Genomic DNA, 22,906 nt, shown 5'->3' on the forward strand with positions numbered 1-22,906 from the left:
AGTTAAACAATAATAAATATATGTTATTTTTAAATAATATATACTTATTACATCTTATTTTCAACGTCTAACACAATTTGGCAAAAGACATAAAAATACTCCCAATTTTGATTTTTTGGTCACTTCCCTCCCCTTATTTTTAAAATGAACATATTGTGTATCTGAACATTCAATTTTGGGATAATTACAGATCTCATAAAGCAACATGCTACACGTGAGTTACACAAGGTCTAAAGCGGACCCATTCATTGACCAAGCCAATGAGAAGGCGCCACATGTGATGTGCAGAATGATTATTACACAATGGAACCGAGTCTCGATGCTACAAGAGAATAGGCGAGGGACAACGATGAAAGACGCGGTAGAGGTCGAAGTTAACAACCTTGGCCTCACGAATAAGGAAGATAAAGACATAGACAAGGACGGAGACCCTGGCAATACTCAATGTCGGTGCTTCTATTGATGCACAAACACAAATTGAGCTGAGCTGCCGTCGATGCCATTGTTTCCATACAACATGAATCGATTCAACCTCAAATTTGTTTGGTGTCATTGTCAATTCACAAACACAAATTAAGTTGAGCCATCATCATAGCGAAGAATTAGGGAATATGGTTGGTAAACGACAAGGAATATGAGATATGGGTCAGCAATGAGGAATGCGATAGGTGAGTCGACAACTATGAGGATGACGATAGGTCTTCAACATGATGAAATATGAATAAAATATATAATATATGTTGATGAAATTTTTAGTCACTATACGCTCATTAACCTCGCATGAGTTCATGCGTTATGCTGATTATATTAAAATGTGTGTCATTGTTACAAAATCAAATGTCGAGGGACATAATTATTATGACATTAAAAGTTGAGGGGTATAATATATTTAACTTAAAATTGAGGGGACATTTTTATGCCTTTTGCCAAATAAATTTATTTATTGATGATAAATATATCTAATTTTGAATCATTTATCAATCAATAAAATCATTTGAATGTTAATACTAAATACATATTGTATAAAAATAATATATATTTATTATTACTTAACCATAAATAAATATCAGATCGACTTATTGTTGTAAAGATAATATAGAACAGGCAATAACATTTAATTTCTTTGATTTTGTTTTTAAAAAATTAAAAAATATGTATCTTCATTTTTGCCATTACCTTATTCTCCAACCAATATGACGACTATAATGGCCCAAACAATATAAATTTTCACAAATAATAATATGATAAAATTTTACTTCTAGGTAATAACAAGATGAATATTGTTTAACGTAATACATATTTATTTTGAAGATAATAAATATTTATTATATTTTATTTTTGGACACAAACGTTTTGTATTAGTTGGATTTATTGCTAATATCACACATTAATAAGAAATAAATGCACTTTATTTTTATAAAAATAATATTTTTTTCCTTTCTCCCATTTTCTATTCCTTAAATTCTAAATAATTCATCATATCATGGGTTTCTATCTATTGGAAGTCATAGATTTTAGTAGGTAATTTATTTAAATTTAATATTTAAATTAAATAATTTAATTAATATTATAAAAATCAAGACTACCTCATCTCTTGAGATTAATAAAAAAGAGTATGCACGCAAAATATTAAAATTATAAGAACTTCTAGTGCCAATACTTGGGATTATCGTTTTTGTGCGATTCTCCATCATTCGTGCATTCGACTTCAACATAAGAAATAAATCACAAGTAAAAATTTTATTTTATTACGTAAAATAAAGAGTTGAATCAATGACTTACTAATATAAATTATAATTTCTCATAATCTAGTCACTTAACCTATGTTTGGGGCAACTTCTAGTGCAAATACTTAAATCTGAGGGTACCTGCGCGAAAGAGCGAAGCATATAGGATATGTATGAAATTTGCCCTATACTTCAATCTCTATCAAACGGATGAAATTAAAGAAATCATAAAAAAACGGGGTGCAAACCCAATAAACCCTCACATGACGTACACGTCATTCGATGACGTGGCTATGAAAGTCGGTTGGTGCAATCTGAGCTTATTTAGAGTTTCCCAGCTTTCTCTTCCCCTTCAGGTCGGAACAGAAGGAAGAAACACCAAAATAACCTGAAAAATATACGAAGACAATGAGGCTCATAATTCAAAATCATTCTTCTTAAATTGTCTAGAGAGAGATTGAGAGGAACAGAAGAACTAGAGAGAAATACCCCAATTTAACCACCCTCCCCTCCTGTCCCGATAATTCGACGTGCCTATACACACACACACACGTATATACATCGTATATATACTGTATATGCATGCGGATATACGTGTACGTATTACGTATCTCTGTTGTGTGCTTTGAATTGGCGGAGGAATCTGACTTTGCATTCTGATTTGGTGGCCTAGGGTTTCGTAATTGAGGTCGCTTTATCGATCAGTGGCGGTGTTCTCGTATGGCATTATTGCGGAAGTTGTTCTTTCGGAAGCCGCCTGATGGGCTTTTGGAGATCTCCGAGAGAGTTTACGGTGCTTTTTCTTGTTTGCTTCATTTTTTTTTTTTGGGAATTTCGTTGTTTTCCTTAAGTTCGCTGTTCATTTATCTGTCAATGCGTGTTCATTTCGCAAGTTCTGGTGTGAAATTAGCCAATAAGTATTTACAGAAAAAAAAAAAGAAATTAGCCAATAAGGAGGATGATATGTGAATCGTAAAGGTTTTTGCTTAGTTACTTGTAGAAGTCTTAGCTATGCAATAACAATGGTTATAAATGGTTTGCATAAGAACTGAAAAAGATTAATAGAAAGAGAGTGCACCCGAGCCTCAGAACTGTTAAGGTAAGGTAGAGGCTACATCTGAAGCAAGAGATAAAACAGTTGGAATGTCCAGTAGTTGATAATAACAAGGTACAGAAAATGTGATTGTTTTAGAATGAACTTGCTGAATGGACTATTAGCTTGGTTCTACAAAGGAATATATTATGCAGCTTGTCAAGGGTGATGTGGATTCTTCAAAACTACACCAAATTGTTTGCTTAAATGTAGCGTGGCAAAGAATTCAACTATTGTAATCAGAGGCGGCAAATCCTGAACAAAATTTGAACCAGGAAGGAGAGTTATGGAATCTGCTTCTACGGTAGAGTTCTGCAATTTCTGTTGAGAATGGCTCAAGTTCCATGAGTTTTGGGGTTTTAAATTGTGTTTTAACCCTTTAAGAGGAGAGATAGAGAGTTGAAAAATAGTATATCTAAAAAACGGCCCCCCACTCCATAGTCTATGTCAGCACTGTTATAGGCATATTGTAGCGTCAATGGTTGCTCAGCACTTTACATGGATAATCTCAGCCACAATTGACTCTTTGCATTCATTACCTGGACCTGAATTTTAGTTCATCCATTGTAAATATTAAATAAAATTGATTACAAAAAGACCAATAATCCAGTTTGAGGCGTATCCAAAATTCTGGAAAGAACCTAAAATGATGAATTCTGATCACATTGGTTGGGCAGTTATGCACAGGGATAAAATGTTCAGACTACTTAGAACCAAGTGTTAGTCAAGATTTTATAGGCTAGTCAAAGTTTTCCTTTGTTAGATACTGGTTATTGTTAATTCACTTGGATATATTTTTCCCTTTGACTATTTTAGGGGTCAATCATATGTAACAGCATTGTTATGTGTTCCATTTTTTATGACTGTAGACATATTGTGCTTGAATTTACTTTAGATTGATTTTGCAGGCGAGGAACTATTTGTTTAATTGCAGGTCTTGCATTTTTTATAGTCATTCAAGTGCAAGAGTGGTTGAATGTTATGACTGACAGTTGCATTTTGTGTATGCTTATAGTATTTGATTGTTGTTTCACAACTGATGCTTGGGGAGAAGAAGATTATAAATCCTATGTTGGAAGCATTGTTGCTCAACTACGAGAGAACTATCCTGATGCTTCAATCCTGGTTTTCAATTTCCGTGAGTTAGGAACTGAGAGCCAGATTGCCAATGTTTTGTCAGAGTATGATATAACCATAATGGACTACCCACGTCAGTATGAGGGTTGCCCATTGCTCAAAATGGAGGTGGTCCACCATTTTCTAAGGTCAAGTGAAAGTTGGCTTTCCCTTGGGCAGCAAAATGTGCTTCTAATGCACTGTGAACGAGGTGGTTGGCCAGTTTTGGCTTTCATATTGGCTGCACTCTTGCTATATAGGAAGCAGTACACGGGGGAGCAAAGGACTTTGGACATGATTTATAAACAGGCCCCTCGTGAGCTTTTGCACTTGCTGTCACCTATGAATCCAATTCCTTCTCAACTAAGGTATCTGCAGTACGTATCTAGGAGAAATGTGGCTGCAGAATGGCCCCCTTTGGATAGGGCTCTCTACTTGGACTGTGTAATTATCAGATTGATTCCAAACTTTGATGGGGAGGGTGGTTGCCGCCCAATATTTCGCATTTATGGACCGGATCCTTCTCATCTTGCCGATAGAACTCCCAAAATTTTGTTCTCAACTCCAAAAAGGGGCAAAACCGTTCGGTATTACAAGCAGGTAATAGTCATGTGTGCTTTAGCCTTTAGTTCTAATTTTATACTCCAAAAAAGGATCAAAAGTTATTTGGTATTAGAAGCGGGTAATAATCATATGTGCTTTAGGCTATAATTTTTCTTTTTCTAACTCTTGCTAAATGTGGGTTGGGAGAGAGATTGTCCTTTGCCCTATATTGTTTTCACATTTTTCCTTTGATACTGTTTGCTCTCCTTTCCTCATCTAGTTGGATTAAGGTTTGATATCTTCTTGTTATTGTTACTGTTTTCACTCCTTTAATTTACTAAGATCTTCATAGTTGTCTAAGTAGAAGAATCATAGTTTATTCCTTCATTTAACTTGTTCCTAATTTGAAAACTTCTCAACTTCTAACTTGTAAGAATGGTGATGACCGTGCAGGCTATTTTACAAGGCTGGTAATATAAGCCATATTTATACAATCTGGTTAATGTGGACACTTACACATTGCTTATTCATAATCTTTGCTGTGAATATATGGGTCCATGGGCTCTTAAAGTGCTTATACTGGTACTGAAACAAGGGAAAAGGAATGACTGCAGATGTTTTGTACCCTCAAATTAAATATACACAATATATTTAAAAGTTGCTGTGTTGACTAAGTGTCCATATTTCTTGCTTATAAACTAATCTTAAGTTCTCCATATATTTGGAGAAAGGAATAGGATCACTTTGCATTCTCTTCTTCTAATATTGTGATAGGCCGCCGGTGCACCGGACCTACCAAAGATGCCACAAGCAACAACAGGTATGAAGATTAGAGTAAGGGGTCAGCACATGTAGGTGTAACAACCAGCATGTGCGCATGAGAGGGGTAGAATTGTAATCCACATGTTGAAGGAATAATCAGCACGTGTAGGGGAATTCAGTTAGAAAAGAGGTGAGGAGAGGTATAAATAGGAGGGAAGAAGTGAAAGAAAGCTAGCTGGTTTTTTGATAGAAGATTTGGGAGAGTAAGGGCCTCTCGAATGCCCTGGATTGTTCTTGTTTTTTTGCTGAAAATTACAGAAAGCTATTGATAATTGATTGCTGTTGGATTTCTATCTAGTATCCTATCAATTTGGTATCAGAGCCATTCTGACCCTAATGGTGAACTTAACGGAGAGAGTTGGTGAATTGGAGTCGAAGATGGAAGGCATGCAAAGGGGAGTTGAAGACATTAGAGGTGATATCCAGGCGGTGGAACGAAATGTAGCGGTGATGCTCGAATAGTTCGCTTTCATGCGAATGAAGTGGGACGAGCAAGAGCGGGAGAGGAAGAACAACTCCAAGGAGCGAGAAGGACCTTCGGAATTCACCATGGATTCCGAAGTAACCCTTGGGGTTGTGGGAGGTCGCGACTCTAACGGAGGAGTCGGGGGCGGGTACCGATTGGACATATGGGGAAGGAGATTGGAGATGCCCATTTTCGAAGGAGAGAATCCAGATGAGTGGATTTTTCGAGCCGAGAGGTATTTTGTTGTCAATCAACTAACGAACGAGGAGAAGATAGAGTTTGCAACATTGTGTTTCGAAGCCGCGGCTCTATCTTGGTTCCAATGGGAGATAAGGCGAAGAGGAATTCGGAGTTGGGAAGGCTTGAAGCAAGGAATTTTGGGCTGGTTTCGCCCCACTCAAGAGGGGTCGTTGGAGGAGCGTTTCTTGGCTCTTCGGCAGGAGGGAATTGTTAAGGAGTATTGGTTGATGTTTGAGACATTGACCGTGGCAGTGCCTGATGTTCTTGGAAGGCCAATTCCTAAACGGTCTCAAACCAGAGATAAGGGCTGAGATCAGGGTGCTACAACCACGGGGGCTCGATCGGATTATGGTGGTGGCTCAAAACATTGAGGACAAGAACACAGCTCTTCAGAATTGCCATCGGGCAACTGGACCACCCAGGAGCGGGTACTCTATAGCACCCACGGTCGCTAGTCGGATGTCACCAGTACCAGTGAGGAGTTTGGGTTCCTCCCAAAAGTCCGTAAACCAGCTGGGACCCCTGTTTCACACCGTTGGAAATGGTGGAAGCTTCCCTTTCAAGAAGCTTAGTGAGGTTGAGTGGAAGGCCAAGCGGGAGAAGGGCCTTTGCTTCTGCTGTGATGAAAAATATTCGATAGGCCATAGGTGCAAAAACAAGGAGCTCCAAGTTTTGATGATCTATGACGAAGAAATAGGCGAGGTGGTAGCAGAGGAAGAAGTAATGCAGGGGGGCGATGAAGAGTTGGGATATGGGGGAGAAGTGATCGAGTTATCCATGAATTCGGTTGTGGGATTTCTACACCACAAACGATGAAGCTAAGGGGACTCATAGAAGGGCTGTCGGTAGTAGTTCTTGTGGATGGAGGAGCAACTCACAACTTCATAGCGTCCGAGTTGGTGCAACTTTTGAGTTTGCCTAGGACAAAAACGGTTGGATATGGGGTAATGATGGGAATCAGGATGGTTGTACAAGGAGCGGGAGTTTGCAAAGGGGTGAAACTGATCCTTGATAACCTGCAAATAGTGGAAGATTTCCTTCCAGGGAGTTCTGATGTCATTCTTGGCATGAAGTGGCTGGCTTTGGTGGGGAAAATGAGTGTGGATTGGAGGAATCTGACCATGAAGTTTCAGGTGGGGGGAATGGCCGTGTCCTTGCAGGGTGATCCTAGCCTAAGTAAGACATTAGTCTCCTTAAAAGCTATGATGAAGGCATTTAAAGAAAATGGGGAGGGAGTACTGTTGGAAATATGAGAGGTAGCTGCTGAGTTCAACGAATTGCAAGTGGGATTGCCTTAGAGTTTAGAGGAATTATTGGCCGAGTTCGAAGGGGTTTTTGCCAGCCCGGAGGGACTGCCACCCACTAGAAATAAGGACCATGCCATCAACCTTCTACCCGACACTCATCCGGTTAGTGTTCGGCCTTACCGCTACCCTTATCTTAAAAAAAACGAGATCGAGAAGATGGTACGTGCGATGCTGGCAGCTGGAATTATAAAGCCAAGTGTCAGCCCCTATTCCAGCCCGGTGCTGCTCGTTAAAAAGAAAGACGGGGGATGGAGGTTTTGTGTAGATTACCGAGCTCTAAACAAAGTAACAATCCCCGATAAGTTTCCAATCTTAGTCATTGATGAGCTGCTAGATGAATTACATGGGGCTAAGGTTTTTTTGAAATTGGATTTCAAATCTGGTTATCATCAGATTCAAGTTAAGGCTGGAGACGAGCCTAAAACTACATTTCGAACACACGTGGGCCACTATGAATTCCTCGTTATGCCCTTCAGATTGACGAATGCACCAGCCACCTTCCAATCTTTAATGAATGATGTATTTGGGGAGTATTTGAGACGATTTGTGTTAGTATTTTTTTATGACATATTAATTTACAACCAAAATTTTGAACAACATGTGCAGCACTTGCGCTATGTTCTGAAGGTGCTGGCTGAAAATCAGTTGTTTGCAAACAAGAAAAAATGTTCCTTCGGGTAGTTGGAAGTTGAGTATCTTGGCCATGTCATCTCCCAGCAAGGTGTGTCAGCTGATCGCTGCAAGGTGCAAGCCATGGTGGACTGGCCCGCACCCACTTCTTTGAAGGAATTGAGGGGATTCCTTGGTCTCATGGGGTACTATAGGAGGTTTGTAAAAGATTATGGCAAGATGGCGTGGCCCCTCATGGAGAGACTAAGGAAGAATAATTTTTTCTGGGATGGGGAAGCTAAGCGAACCTTCCAGCAGCTCAAAACAACAATGGTGTCGCTGTTGGTTCTTGCACTACCAGATTTCGATCAGCTATTTATCATTGAGTCTGATGCTTCAGGGCAAGGGTTAGGGGCGGTATTGATGCAGAATCTTAGGCCGGTTGCCTACTTTAGCCATGCTCTTAAGCCGTCAGAGAGAAAAAAATTGGTTTACAAAAGGGAGCTGATGGCTATGGTGTTTGCCGTCCAAAAATGGAGGCATTACCTCTTGGGAAGAAAGTTTATTGTAAAGACAAATCAGAAAAGCTTGAAGTTTTTATTGGAGCAGTGAATGGTGAGCCTGGAATATCAAAGACGGATGTTGAAGTTAATGGGGTTTCACTTCGAGATACACTACCGCCCGGGGTTAGAAAATAAGGTTGCGGATAACATTTCGAGAATCAGTCACCCAATAGCCCTATTCGCTCTAACGGTTCCAAAGGTGGTGCAACTAGACCAGCTGGCCCGAGAGGTGGAGAAAAACGCCTACTTATAAGGAATTATAAGGGAGTTACAACAGGATCCGGCTTCCTGATCAGATTTCCAGCTGGTGGGTGACCATCTCCTTTACAAAGGGCGGCTATTCCTGCCTAAGGGTTCTTCCCTAATTCCATTATTGCTTCATGAGGGTCACGACGGAAGTGTAGGAGGTCATTCAGAGTCCTTGAAAACATATAAACGAATTGTAGCGAGTGTTTATTGGGTTGGTATGAAGCGGGACATACGCCAATATGTGAGAAATTGTGACGTTTGCCAGCAAAATAAGTATGAATCTTTAATGCCGGGGAGTCTTCTACAGCCTCTTCCTATTCCCGGTCAGATTTGGGATGATATAGCCATGGATTTTATTGAGGGTTTACCAAGGTCGGGCCATATGAATTCTATACTTGTGGTTGTGGATAGACTTAGCAAATATGGACACTTCATTGGTCTCAAACACCAGTTCACAGCAGGAGTAGTGGCTGGGATTTTCGTCAAAAAGATAGTGAGGCTTCATGGCATGCCCCGGTCTATTGTTTTGGATAGAGACAAGGTATTCATGAGCCGTTTTTGGGAGGAGTTGTTTCAGCTTCAAGGTACTAAACTTAATCGTAGTACGGCCTACCACCCACAAACAGAGGTCCTCAATCGGACCCTAGAGACATACTTGCGTTGTTTTGCATCAGCAAGACCTATGGGATGGTATGCATGGCTGCCATGGGTTGAATTGTGGTATAACACATCATACCACACTGCTTCAAAGGTAACCCCCTTCCAAGCAGTTTACGAAAGGGAACCACCAACCTTGATAAGGTTTGACAAGGGAACTACCCCTGTGTCTGCCGTAGAACAACAACTGATGGAGCGGGATCTAGCATTGGAAGAACTCAAGGACCAATTGGTAAGAGCTCAAGCGATCATGAAGAGGGGGGCTGATCGGAAAAGAAGGGATGTGCAGTTTGCGGTTGGTGACTTCATCTATTTGAAAATAGGGCCTTACAGAAGGAAGTCCCTGGCTGCCCGCCCTAATGAGAAGTTGGCTCCTAGGTACTATGGGCCATTTGAAATTGAGCGGAGGGTGGGACCAATGGCTTATAAACTGGCACTACCAACACACTGCCATGTTCAGCCTGTTTTTCATGTGTCCCAGCTAAGAGAAGCCAAAGGAGAGGTGGGAGCAAGAGTGGAGATTCCCCATCAGCTGAAGGGAGACTTAGAGATGAAAGTTGAACCAGAAGCGGTGCTGGGAGTTCGGCCTAGAAGGGGTTCTAACTTGCGTGGGCTGGATGTCTTAGTACTGTGGAAGGGCTTACCACCATTAGAGGCAACTTAGGAGCCTTACAACATGATTCAGCAACAGTTTCCAACTTTTCACCTTGAGGACAAGATGAAAGTGCAGGAGGGGAGTAATGATAGGCTGCCGGTGCACCGGACCTACCAAAGATGCCACAAGTAGCAGCAGGCATGAAGATTAGAGTAAGGGGTTAGCACATGCAGGTGTAACAACCAACATGTGCGCATGAGAGGGGTAGAATTGTAATCCACATGCTGAGGGAATAATTAGCATGTGCAGGGGAATTCAGTTAGAAAAGAGGTGAGGAGAGGCATAAATAGGAGGGAAGAAGAGAGAGAAAGCTAGCTGGTTTTTTGATAGAAGATTTGGGAGAGTAAGGGCCTCTCGAATGCCTTGGATTGTTCTTGTTTTCTTGTTTCTTGCTGAAAATTACTGAAAGGTATTGATACTTGATTGCTGTTGGATTTCTATCTGGTATCTTATCATATTGCACGGAGAAATTATCCTTTTGCCTATTACTTGTCAATAAATGGAAATAGTTGAATTTAACACGAATCTCAGGTATTAATTGACCTAGATGGGTTTAAACTGCAAATGAGTGTAGTTAGAGCCTGATGTGTTGGTAAATAAATCTCAGACAGGGAAGCTGAACTGATAGGTAGATCTAGTTGGTTTTTCTGAGCTTTTAGCCATATACTTGCACCACAAACTAACTTTGCTTTTCCTCTTATATTTTCAAGGTTTCAGTCATTACTCTTACCCTATAGCTCAATTTTTCTTATTCTTTTTCTTTTTAATCATTCAAATTTTTATTTGTTTCTTACTTTTGTTTGGTTATATAAAACAAACCTCAATAATATGCGGATTTCTGGAGGTCAATACTGTTTGTTGCAGGGGGAAAGTGAACTAGTCAAGATAGATATCAACTGTGCTATCCAGGGCGATGTGGTGCTTGAGTGTATCCGCCTGCATGATGACATGGAATGGGAAGAGATGATGTTCCGAGTAATGTTCAACACTGGTTTTATTAGGTCAAATATTTTAATGATTAACCGTGATGAAATTGACACATTATGGGATGCAAGGGATAGATTTCCAAAGGATTTCAGAGCAGAGGTATGTTTATTTGCGTTCTTTTGTTGATTGGACATGATCTTTTGGTAGTGTTGTTTCCTAATGTGGAGGATGTTTATTGTTCTTATTTTTTGATTATGAATTGGATGAAGGTTCTTTTCTCAGACATGGACACTGCTGCTTCTACAGTTCCTGTAGTTTTTCCCTCTTTTGAGGAGAAGGATGGCCTTCCAATGGAGGCATTTGCTAAAGTTCAGGAGATTTTTAGCAATGTTGATTGGTTAGATCCCAAGAAAGATCCTGCACTAGATGTTCTTCAGCAGATAACTGCATCAAATTCTATTCAAGAAAAGCCCAATATGCATTCCTATTCCCATCAGCTTTTGGAAACTGTTACTTCATTGCATGAGCTAAACCCTGAAAAGCTTCCGGAGAAACAAAAGTCCAAGGAATTGGAAAGTAGCAGTAATAGGTCCCCAATCTTGGATGTAGATCACCAGTATGGGCTTCTCTCCAAACTGTCCCCAGTTGCAGATGTGAGTGGACAGAAGAGGGAACAGAGACTTGTGCCAATTTCCCCACGCACTCCACCTCCACCATCACATCCATTGCAGTCTTCTTTAGTTGATTCAGCTAGAGAACTCCTTGCTTTTCCTCCATCTCTGTATTCACCGCCACTACATCTTCCAACCTCCCAATCGGTACATCATTCACTCACCAAAGAATCTGAGACCATTCCTGAAGGACATTCTTCCTCAATTCCTTCACCTGCTGCAAAAACTTTGCCTTGGGCTGCTATATGCAGTGATTTGTTATCTACTCATTCTTCCCCCTCTTCAGCTGTTCCAATTGTGTCATCAACCCCATCTCCTGCACCAGTGCCTTTGATGGGGAGTTTAGTGAGTGGAGCCAAACCTCCTCCTCTTCCATCATCAGCTCCATCTCCACCTCCACCTACACCTCCATCCGTGCATCCTTCTCCAACTTCTCATTTGAAAAATTCAACTATTTACTCTGGGAAACTGTTAACACCACCTGCTGCCCCAACTCCTCCTCCTCCTCCAGCTCAGTTGTTGAAGGATGATATTACTTCTAGAACTGGACCTTACCCAAGCCAACTCCTTCCCCGAGCTCCACCACAACCTCCATCTGTCTCTTTGAGAGACAGCCAAGCTATGAGCATTCTATCTCCTTCACCTCCAACCCCACCTCCTCCTCCTCTGACCCCACCTTTGAAGGAGAATTCAACTTTGAGAGCTAAACATACACTGTCCCCATCTCCTCCTCCTCTTCATTCTGCACAAACTGTGAGGCCTATAGTTTCTCCGTCACCACCCCCACCACCACCTCCACCCGCTGCCAGTTTTTCAACCAATATTAAAACTCCACCAGAAGATTTGTCATGTGCCCCTACTGCACCAGCCCAACCCCCACCTCCTCCTCTTTCTTCTGCACAAGCTGCAAAGCCCATAATTTCTCCTTCACCGCCCCCCCCACCACCTCCTCCTGTCCCCAGTTCTTCATCCAGCATTAGGACACCACCACAGAATTCTTCACATGTCCCTTCCGCACCACCCCCGGCCCCACCTCCTCCTCTTTCTTCTGCGCAAGCTTTAAAGCCTATAAGTTCTCCTTCACCACCACCACCACCCCCCCAACCTACCCTCAGTTCTTCATCCAATATCACCACTCCGCCACAGAATTCTTTACATGTCCCGAATGCACCGCCCCCTCCTGTCCCTTCTGGTAAAGGAAGTGGTGTTGGGAATTTGTCTAGTTCTCCTTCACCTGCACCTCCAATGCCTGCCCCACCTTTTATTTCCCCATCTGGTGCAAAGGGAAAAGGTCTATCACGAACTACAAGTTCAAGAAATACTCAAACAAAGAAGTTGAGGCCATTGCATTGGTTGAAGTTGACAAGAGCTGTGCAAGGAAGTCTCTGGGCTGAGGCACAAAAATCTGGTGAAGCTGCCAAGTATGTATTAGCGGTATCACCTTTTTAGAAAAGAAAATTGTTCAATTTAGCATGCTTACCAATTCCATGCAGTTTTATGCATTTGTATGACTACTACTTTTACATGCTAGGGCACCAGAGATTGATATTTCAGAACTTGAGAGTCTTTTCTCAACTGCAGTTCCAAATTCAGATCAAAAGGGATCATCAGGTCAAAAATCAGGTTCTCGTGCGTCACGGCAGAAACCGGAGAAAGTGCAACTGGTATTTTAGCTTCCACCCTGGATGGGGTTAAATGTATTGTATCCATTTCTTTGTGTGACTTTGGCAAGCTTTTTGTAGTTGTACTTAGTTTTATTCTATGGAATATACTCCTGTGAATCGAGATGTTTGTGTTAGAATAAGATATGAAGAAAAATTCTAAAAGAATTACAAGTTTCAATTCATATACGTGGAGTATTGTTAATTTTGTTTTTTTAGTGTTTATTATGGGAGCCATTCTTTTTTAAGGACTGTCTGAGCAAGATTTGGGGATTGAATTTTGAATTCAAAAAGTACTATCATCTTAGTCTATGACAGCTCGTTCACTAACATCCTACATAAGGTTCTTTAATTTTTTTTTTTTTGGGAAAAAATGGGAATGAGGTTCAACACCCCCCCCCCCCCCCCCCAAAAAAAAAATAAATATAAATAAATAAATAAATAAATAAAATTCTCTCTTGCATTTTCTTTTATGATGAAGTAAATATGGCATTGCAATTTGTTATGCTGTTTCCTTCAAGTATTTGGCTGGGAAGGGGCATATCAAGAGATTCTTACTTGACTGTTTGGGAACACAGAGATGTCTCCTTTCACTTCTATTTATTTAAGATCTAATGCTGTTTTCTGCAAGAAGCTTAGATCCCATAAGGAAAATGTTGGGTGCGGAATAAACAATGGGAAAAAAATATTGAGAATTGAGGTCAAATGGTGATTCTAATTCTCTTTGGGAATAGCCAGCATACTGGTGGAGACAGGGAAGGGAGAGAGTGATGTAATTTTGAGAGATAGAGTGGTATCTTGACTGAAAAACAGTGAGGAAGAGGAACTCATTTTCAATGAAAAAATCTGTCTTATATAGGTAATTTAAATTTTGGGATTTAAGTAAGGTCTTGGAAGCCATGAGGATACATGCTATGCTTGGAAAAATGGCAAGTTGACTGCCTGTTCTGAAGAGATGCAAGCAGGGGTGTCATTGGCTAGCGGATGAAACAGGTCATCTAAGTCCCCAGGCAGTATGTGAGCACCCTGGAAAAGTGTATGGATTTTCTTTGAAAATATCGTTCTGTTCTCTTCTATTATTGTCAATGTTTCCTCTCTTTTGAGTGTCAAGCTGAAGGTCTTGAGTTACTATGAGATGTTGGTGGCTTTGAAGTTCAATAGGAAAAACCTTTTAGGTATTTGTGTCAGTTGCAGGGATGTTTTTGGAGACTTGTCTAAAAAGTGTATTCTTAGCATTACAAGATGTTGATTGCCTTATTCAAATGTCAAATTAACCTTATCAATGAGATGTAATTGACTTACCCTTCCTTTTTAATTGAGTATTGAAATCTTTGGTTTACTTTTACCATAGGAAATGATGATGTTCTGTTTAACCTATATCTGGATGGTTCTTGCTTCTTTCAGATTGAACACAGACGGGCATACAATTGTGAGATTATGCTTTCAAAGGTCAAAGTACCATTGCATGAGTTGACGGTAATCTAAACATACTGACTTGCACCTTCAAATCATTAAATCACTTCCCCAGAATGGTTTGGCTTCAAAATCATGTTCCTCTCTTCTACCATATTTGTGGCTTTGTGTTCTTTCCGTTTAATCATGTAAATTATGTCAATCATAGTGCTCTCATCTTCCCCCATGTTAGAGATGTAAAACAGCCCGAGCAGGGCCTGTGTTGTGAGGCAAGAGTCTGGCTTGGCCTATGAGCCCATGGGCAGTGGGCCTTGACTGGCTGATCCCACCGGACAGGCCTGTTTTTAAATACTTTTATTTTTAAAATACTCTCCACTGTTAAACATTACTTTATATTTCAACGTTTGTAATGCTTTATAATTTAAGGCATATATGTGTAACTAATAAATTGAAATATGAAATAATGCATATCTTAATATTAAATATTAATAATTTTAAGAGTCTTGCTCATTTGAAATATATATTGATATTAGATATTGATAATTATATATATTATGTTATATTAATATTGTAAATAATTTTCTATTGATGATTTTTCTATTTTTTGGGTTATGTATTTTGAACTTATTAATTCTCATATTCTTATATTTTCAAATTATTGCGTTTGTTGCATATTTCAAGTTTTCAACTTATAATTTTGTTACTTATTCATGTAATAATAATTTTTGGTAATATTAAATATTGTACATGTAGCTTTATGAAATATTAAATATTAAAATCGAAATATTTATATAATTTTTAATTTTTTTAAAATTAAAATTAATTGGGCAAGCCTGCTGGCCTAGAGTCCCTGAGGCCAGCCTGTCTGCTACAGTGACAGGCTGGGCCAGGGTTTGACAACACTTCCCAGGTCCTTCATACTCACTATCTATCTAAGAAACATTTTCATTATGGTCTTTGTGCATTATATTTTATCCTGTCCTTTTTATGATATGACTAGATGTCTCCATTCCATTTACTTTGCCATGTTCAAGATTTTTTTTTTTGTGTACATTTTATGAAATTGAGCTAAGAAAAAGATTTTATATTTTCCATTGCAATTTTTCTCAATTACATTTTTAATTATTTAAGTTATTCCTAACAGTTGTTCATTGTATTATTAATGAGCTTAAGCCACTTCTTTGGCCTATTTTTTGCTTGGTATAAGTCTTTTAGCTTAGAGAACTTCCCTCGTGGTATCGGGGTGGATACCAAGCTTATCAAGTGAAGCAGCATTTTCTATCATTAAAATGGGAATTAGACCTTTTAGCTCACTGAGTATTTTGATTTATTCAAAATAAAATTTTAAAACAGCAAGTTCTGTTTTCTAAGTTTCGATGCAAGTATACAATATGCTATCGTGACACACACTCACTTATTTCGCAATTATTCCAGTTGTCATGTCCATTCAGCCATTTGAAACCCCTTTTGTATGTTAAATCCAAGCCAATACCTCAAGGAAGTTAATCCACAGCCTGAATTGTTTCTTGTATTTTCTTCAATAAAAATGTGAGGTTTTTTAATAAATATTATCTTTTTGTGTCCTTAGTGCATGAGGCTCCTCACTTTGTGAGGATTGTATTTGTACATAACCTTCCACCTTTTTTTTTTTTTTTTTTGCAAGGAGGTTGTTTCCATAACTTGAACCTATGACCTTCCCGTCACAAAGGAGCAACCTTACAATTGTTTTTTTTTTTTAAATTTCTTTTTATGCAATGTTTTCTAGAATTCATGATGAGAAATCTGATGTTTTTTCTGGGCTTAGGATCAACTGTGATAAAGGGGAATAACTCGAACCTTAGAAGTGTCAAAGGATTGCTAAATCCCTAGAAGTTTATAGCAAAAGAGTAGGGGAAGACCAAATAAAGTGTGGTAGGAAACCCTTAGACATTACATGTGTCTTATAGAAAGATATGGCCATAGATAAAGATGGTTTGACTGTTAGAATCCCAAGCCCCACCCGTAGGCACTTATTTAAATTGCCTTGCAATATTTTCTGTGAGGGACTTCAAAATACTATGCTATTCTTTTTCTATTACTCTCAAACTCTCTTGCTAAAATATGTCCTATTGTGTCGCCATTCTGCATTCTTTTTTGTTTATTTGTACCTCCATATAATCTAGCTATCTCATTGATGTAATCACCTGTAAATTTCTGATTAACCTTGTTTTTCTTTTGAAACTGTTACAGAGTTCAGTCCTTGCCTTGGAGGATTCAGCATTAGATGTTGATCAGGTTGATAACCTCATAAAGTTTTGTCCAACAAAAGAAGAGATGGAGCTGCTTAAGGTAGGAACTAACCTTTGGTTTTAATCATACTTTTCAATTATTAAGTACCCTGCTTGATATGCATCAACTAGAAGGTCACTACTTGGTCAACTCCTTATTCTATGGTCAAAGGTAGATATAGAAAATATAGCTTCTGATTCTTTTTATAACTAGACAAATTTTCCTTTTAGGGTTACAGTGGAGAAAAGGAGAAGCTAGGAAAATGTGAACAGGTTCATGGGCTTCCAGTTTTCTGGTTATCAATTCTTTGGGTTGATTTGTTTTCAATTTTCATCCGATATATGGTTTGGACTAAGCATAATGTGTGGTTCTTTCCAACAGTTCTTCTTGGAGTTAATGCGGGTACCAAGAATTGAATCTAAGCTTAGAGTTTTCTCATTTAAGATGCAGTTCTGTTCTCAGGTTAGAAGATATAAAAGTCATCCATCTACTTCCTACAAATATCTTGGATTTTCTGTTACTAATTGATTGGAGGTATTATTATAAATAGAAATAATTTTTTACCTTTCAGGTTTCAGACACTAGGAATAACCTGAATGTTGTCAATTCAGCAGCAGAGCAGGTAAGTTATTCATTTCTACTTAATCTTATACTTTCACACTTGATATATACTCAACTGAACATTGATGGGTCATTAATGCTATTCATGATGTTATTACCAGATCAGGAGTTCTCTTAAATTCAAGAGAGTTATGCAGACCATTCTTTCATTAGGAAATGCTTTAAATCAGGGAACTGCTAGGGGTGAGTTGAAATTTAATTATTCTGGTTTCCTATAAAGTTACTCATTTGTGCTTATATGATGTTAATTGGTACGCTGCTTCATTTCTGCTACTGCCATGACAAAAAGCATGTGCAAACTTTAGAAGACATAAAGAGTAATTTTATATCTTCATAATGGGGAAGTAATCAACTGTGGGATTAAGCCTTTTGTGATGATGATGGGGGTTGGGGAAATGCCCCAACTTCTTCCTTAAGTGGCAATATAAAGTCACCAGGGAAAAGAGTTTGAGAATGCACTTATGGGGCGTTTGGTATGTGGACTAAATAGTGATGCAATTAAGGATGGGATGAAAATAGTAATGGGATTAAATTCACACCCCATGTTTGGTATCTCAAGTTTAAAGGGGGTATAACTAGACATTAATTGCTAAATGACCATTTTGCCTACTTGTCCAAATCAATATCTATATAATGAAATATACATACATACATACATACATACATATATATATATATAATGACCAGCAGTGGCATCAATGGCGACAGCAAAGGCTGGACCTTCTCCGAGTGGCATCAATGGTGGCACAACAATCTGGGCTTAACCTCCTTGTGGTGTTCCTCTAACAGTGGCGAAAATCTCTGCAACAGTGGCAGCTGCCTCCGACGGCTCTGCATGCGGCAGATCTGGGCAGACTCTCTTTTGGAGGTCAGTGTGGCCTTCTTCAATCAGTGAAGGGGGTGGCTCCTCACCTCAACCGTGGCTGCCGGAGCCCTCTGCCCTGTGGTGAGTTTCCTTCCCCAACTCACGGTGATCGTGGCAAGAAGAACTAGGGGTAGGTCTGCAACTTCAGCAGCCACAACTCCTCTGCCTGGGAGTGGCGGCTCCACTGGATCTGTGCAGTGACAGAAGCTTCTTCTGCAGTGATGGGCTGCTTCTTTCCTGAACACCGTGGCAGACAGATGCAGTCGATGGAATGAAATGGAGGAGAGAGATTGTTTTGGCCTTTTATGTGGGGCAAAATTGTCCACAATGGCAAGCAATTTAATGCCACCAAAGTGGAATTAAATTGTTCCATGGTGGAGGTGGGATAGTTTCGAAGTGGGATAAAACAGACCTGGGATCAATTAATTCCAACTGACATGGTATCCCCAACATGGCATAACCATGTCAAGTGCTATTTCCTCCTTTTCTATCCTCCTACCAAACACCCTGTTAACAAATAGACATTTAACAGTAACTGCAGGGCGCATGCTCTTGGATAGTCACAAGTTGCATTTTTTAATTGGATGAGTCGTTCCAGTTTTAGCTTGTGAAATTGTTTGGTTGTGTGGGTTTTGCCCCTTCTACATCAGTGATATTTGGTATTTATCTTGTTGATAAAAGAAAAAAAAAATTGGAAAATGCTAAATAGATTTTCACAAGTACGCTAGATATTGGAGTCTTGACTCGTCATACTTATCCATTTTTGTGTTTCCTTCCCCCTCTAAGTTGAATTCAATGTGAAGAAATATCTCTTGAGCAGTGGCCTGCTGTGGACAGTTGCTTACCCTACTATTCTTTCTCATGGCATTGTCACAAACAGAGGACTAAAACCTTCTGGATGCTTGCCTAAGTTGCCTTATCTTAGAGAAGTGCTGGACTTTGTTTTATGAGGTCTGTTGCAAAAGGCATTGCAACTGTAGTCAGGGTATGCAATGGGATCATCAAAACAATGGCTGGGTATTGATACAAGAGGGGCAAAACATGCTCCTAAGAGAGCTATATAAACACACGTACTTGTTGCCTTGAATACCCACTCATCTTAGAACAGGAACTCTTTGTTTTTTTTTTTTTCCATTTTTTTCACTGGACCATGTGAAATTCCATCTTTATGTTTCATATAAGATGCCTGAAAGTTTCCTAACCAACACCCACATACATCTCATATCAAGTTAATGATACCTGAAAATGCACTGTATTTGGGCTGTACAGAGTTACTAGGAGGATTCCAAAGGATGCACAGAAAGAAATGGAGTGCAAGGGCCTCCTTTTTTGGCTTCCAGCCATTCTTGGTCGCTTTTGTAATCAGGTTTCCTGCCAGAAGTGTTTGGTTTTTGTAGAGGGGAAACATTAGAGAGGACAGTGCCCTGTGTTAGCCTCTTTCATTTAAAGGTGCTGGCTGGGCTGAAACTGGAGTTGGCTTGGACCTAATGAAGAAATGATTCCTCAGAGTTCAACTGATCAGGCAGTTTCTTTGGTCAATGTGGGATGAAAGTGGTTGCCCTGCACCCCTCTTGTAACTTATGCACACTTCCCTGCACTTGTGGAGGATCTAATGACTGAATTCCTTTTACCAATGGTATATCTATACAAGAAACTCCCAGGAGTCTCATAGGCACTAGTGATTTGGAATATTGACAAAATTTATGGAAGAATATAGCATGCTTCAGTTTATCTTATCTGTTTCTTTTTTTTTTTTTTTTTTTTGTAGAGTATCTTCAAACATCTCGTGCAATGATTTATCCTATAAGAGGTGTTTTTTAGAGTACTTTTCTTGATGGTCCACTAGAAGGGTATAGAAACTGGTTTCACTTGTTAGGAAATAAAATATAAGTCATTTTTTGGATATAGACCTTGAACCTAGGTGGCAAAAAATGCATCAAGGTGTTTAAATGCTTCTCATGGGAGCACACTCCTTAAACTGAAAAGGTGCTGTAAATTGTTACATGTAAAAATCTTTTCCCAGATTGGAACAGTGTGCTTTACAGTTTTTAGGTTTTTGAGGTGGAGAGAAGGAAACACGTTAAGCATATTATTTTGTGAACGATATTGTCTTGATGGATGAGACAAAAGAATGGGTGAATAGTGAACTTTAATTATGGAGATACATATTAGAATCCAAATGATTATTATGTAGGTTAAAAACCAAGTATGTGGAATGTGGGTTTGGTAGGATAGAATTTTGGATGATGTTATTGTGAAACTTGGAGATCAATTTATCCCCAAAAAAAGAAAAATATTCAAATTTGATCAATTGTTCAAAAAGAAGAGGAGAGATTATGGAGAAGTGCATCCACCATTTTTTGCAATCATAAAATCCCTTTAAAGTGGATGTGTGGCCATACAGAGTGGTGCCTATTGAAGAGAAGATGTGGGAGTCATGCTTAAGATAGTTTGGCCCTGTGACTTGCTAAAAGCACATGTAACAAGAGAGAGGACGATCAAATAAAGCTTGATGGGACATCTTTAGACATGACATTGTGTGTAATGGGCTTATAGAGGATATAGACAATGACAGAGATGAATGGAGGTTACCATTCATATTGTTGACCCCACCTAGTAGCATTAAGGCTTTGTCTTATTGTTGCTGGTCTAGTTCTGATATTCATGGATTCATAAGGACCTGCATACACAAAAGCTTCAAGGCCTGCTGTGATGTGATGTAATATATGTTGGTCAACTTGGTTTTACACTCCTACCTGCTCTGGAGTAATCTGGTAGTGTGTGGTCAAAGTATCACCCCCCTTTTTTAAAGTCACAATAAGACTTCCTAACTAATTTTTTCCTTTGGTAAACTTTTTAAAAATTCATTATGTGGATGTAACTTCTTAGAACAGCGAATATCCCTTTTGCATTGTTTTATTAAATAATTAATAATTATTGACTTTTAGTCATTGCAATAGTGGCGGCTTACTCCTCTAACTGACACTGGATTGAAGCCTGCTTCATTGGATTGCAGCTTATGCCTTCCCATGTGATGCATGAAACTTGTTGTCTTATGCTTTTTGGTTTTTTAAAACATTGGTGATGTTAATTGCTCGTATTCCCTTACATTTCTGCAATTTTCTTTGTTATATTTTGTACTGTTCTGTCTATAACAAAATTTATTGCATCAATTATCAGATTTTTCATCAGCTAGTTTTCAAATTTTGAGATACTTGATAAGTTCAACATTTCTGGTAGCGTCTGACAGTATTGTTCTGAAATGTGAGCATATACTTCTGATTTCCATCACCTTGACCATAGTTATTCTGATTTCCTTTTCTATCATTTTTTTTATCTGATTGTACTTCTCAGTGGAGTTAATTTTTGAGGCTTTCTCATCTGTTCTCTCTTATTTTTCAGGAACAATTATTATTAAACTAGCAAAGTAATACAACAACCATTGCAAGGCTATTTCCTTCTTGATGATTTTTTTTTTCCTTCTGTATCAACAGTTGTGGTAACTGGAGATATTTGCATCTTTACAAAATTAGTTAAGAAAATGTAAGTAGATGTTATGGATGATGGCCCTTAGAGGGGGTTCCTAGAAAGGACTTTGTCACAACCCTCAGTTTTTACCAAATTTCCAAGGCTTTTTTTTATAACGCTGCTGGCTTGGCACAAACAGTTATTTATCCAGTAGGAAATCCCGTGGTTTCCTGAATGGCTGCCTGGTCACTTGGTCATGTTACTCTCTCTCTCTCACTAATTTGTTGGGCTTGGTCAACTTGAATCATCCAATAGCTTTTTGCTAAGCTTCAATCAACTGAAATTGACCGGGGACTCTCAACAGCTTCAGCTGACAGAAGTCAATCATTAACGTCTTCCCTTCCCTCCACCTATCTTAGGTCGACTGAATTTACTGCTAAGTCGACCAAAATCACTCTAACAACTATCTTACTCTTCTTTTGAAACAACTGACTTTCCAACATTGTTTATGGTCTAAATGATGACAGATCTCCACCAAACTTAGATATTTTGCCGCCCTTCCTATGGGCTCTCCAATGACACATCATGGGCATGAGGCTGACTTCATCTAGTTTTTAATTTCCCTTAATCTCAAAATTTGTCAGTTTTGCCAAAACCCAGTTTGTCTTTAAACTCTTTTTTCATTTTGTAAAACCCTTCTTTGCAAAACTCTTGATGGCATCTTAAATATTAAGATGGGTCACATTATTGATTTTTGTTGGAGAAGATAAAAGAAAAGGAAGATTGAATTAAAGCTATGGACAAGTAGATAAGTAGATAAGGAGATAAGTTTGGTGTGAGAAAAGATCAGAACAATTCAAACTAAAAGGATAAAAGAAAGAAACGATAAAGCAGTCTTCCAAACAGATAAGGGAGTCCAAGTTCAAATTCATTCAAATTTGTAATGTAGTATATTTAAATTTGTT

The 22,906-nt window shown here is 39.0% G+C and overlaps 1 protein-coding gene across 7 annotated transcripts in view; it reads left to right on the forward strand.

The window, feature by feature from the left end:
- The first annotated feature begins 2,064 nt into the window (after positions 1–2,064).
- Positions 2,065–22,906, forward strand: part of LOC127806057 (formin-like protein 13) — a 37,492-nt gene continuing 16,650 nt past the window's right edge. For 3 of the 7 annotated variants that reach the window (XR_008024326.1, XR_008024324.1, XM_052343046.1), the window contains exons 1-11: positions 2,066–2,520; positions 3,836–4,536; positions 10,912–11,133; positions 11,244–13,066; positions 13,177–13,309; positions 14,711–14,782; positions 16,949–17,047; positions 17,218–17,259; positions 17,369–17,449; positions 17,559–17,609; positions 17,710–17,791. Coding sequence is in view for 1 of the 7 variants with exons in the window: in XM_052343046.1 (XP_052199006.1) it covers positions 2,448–2,520; positions 3,836–4,536; positions 10,912–11,133; positions 11,244–13,066; positions 13,177–13,309; positions 14,711–14,782; positions 16,949–17,047; positions 17,218–17,259; positions 17,369–17,449; positions 17,559–17,609; positions 17,710–17,791 (3,379 nt within the window). In the remaining 6 variants the exon portion in view is untranslated. Of the gene's footprint in view, positions 2,521–3,835; positions 4,537–10,911; positions 11,134–11,243; positions 13,067–13,176; positions 13,310–14,710; positions 14,783–16,948; positions 17,048–17,217; positions 17,260–17,368; positions 17,450–17,558; positions 17,610–17,709; positions 17,792–22,906 lie in introns of those variants that run through there. The other 4 variants (XR_008024325.1, XR_008024327.1, XR_008024328.1 and 1 more) reach the window with 4 other exon arrangements.

This window comes from Diospyros lotus, chromosome 7, assembly GCF_014633365.1.
Source record: "Diospyros lotus cultivar Yz01 chromosome 7, ASM1463336v1, whole genome shotgun sequence".
Classification (NCBI taxonomy): Eukaryota; Viridiplantae; Streptophyta; class Magnoliopsida; order Ericales; family Ebenaceae; genus Diospyros; species Diospyros lotus.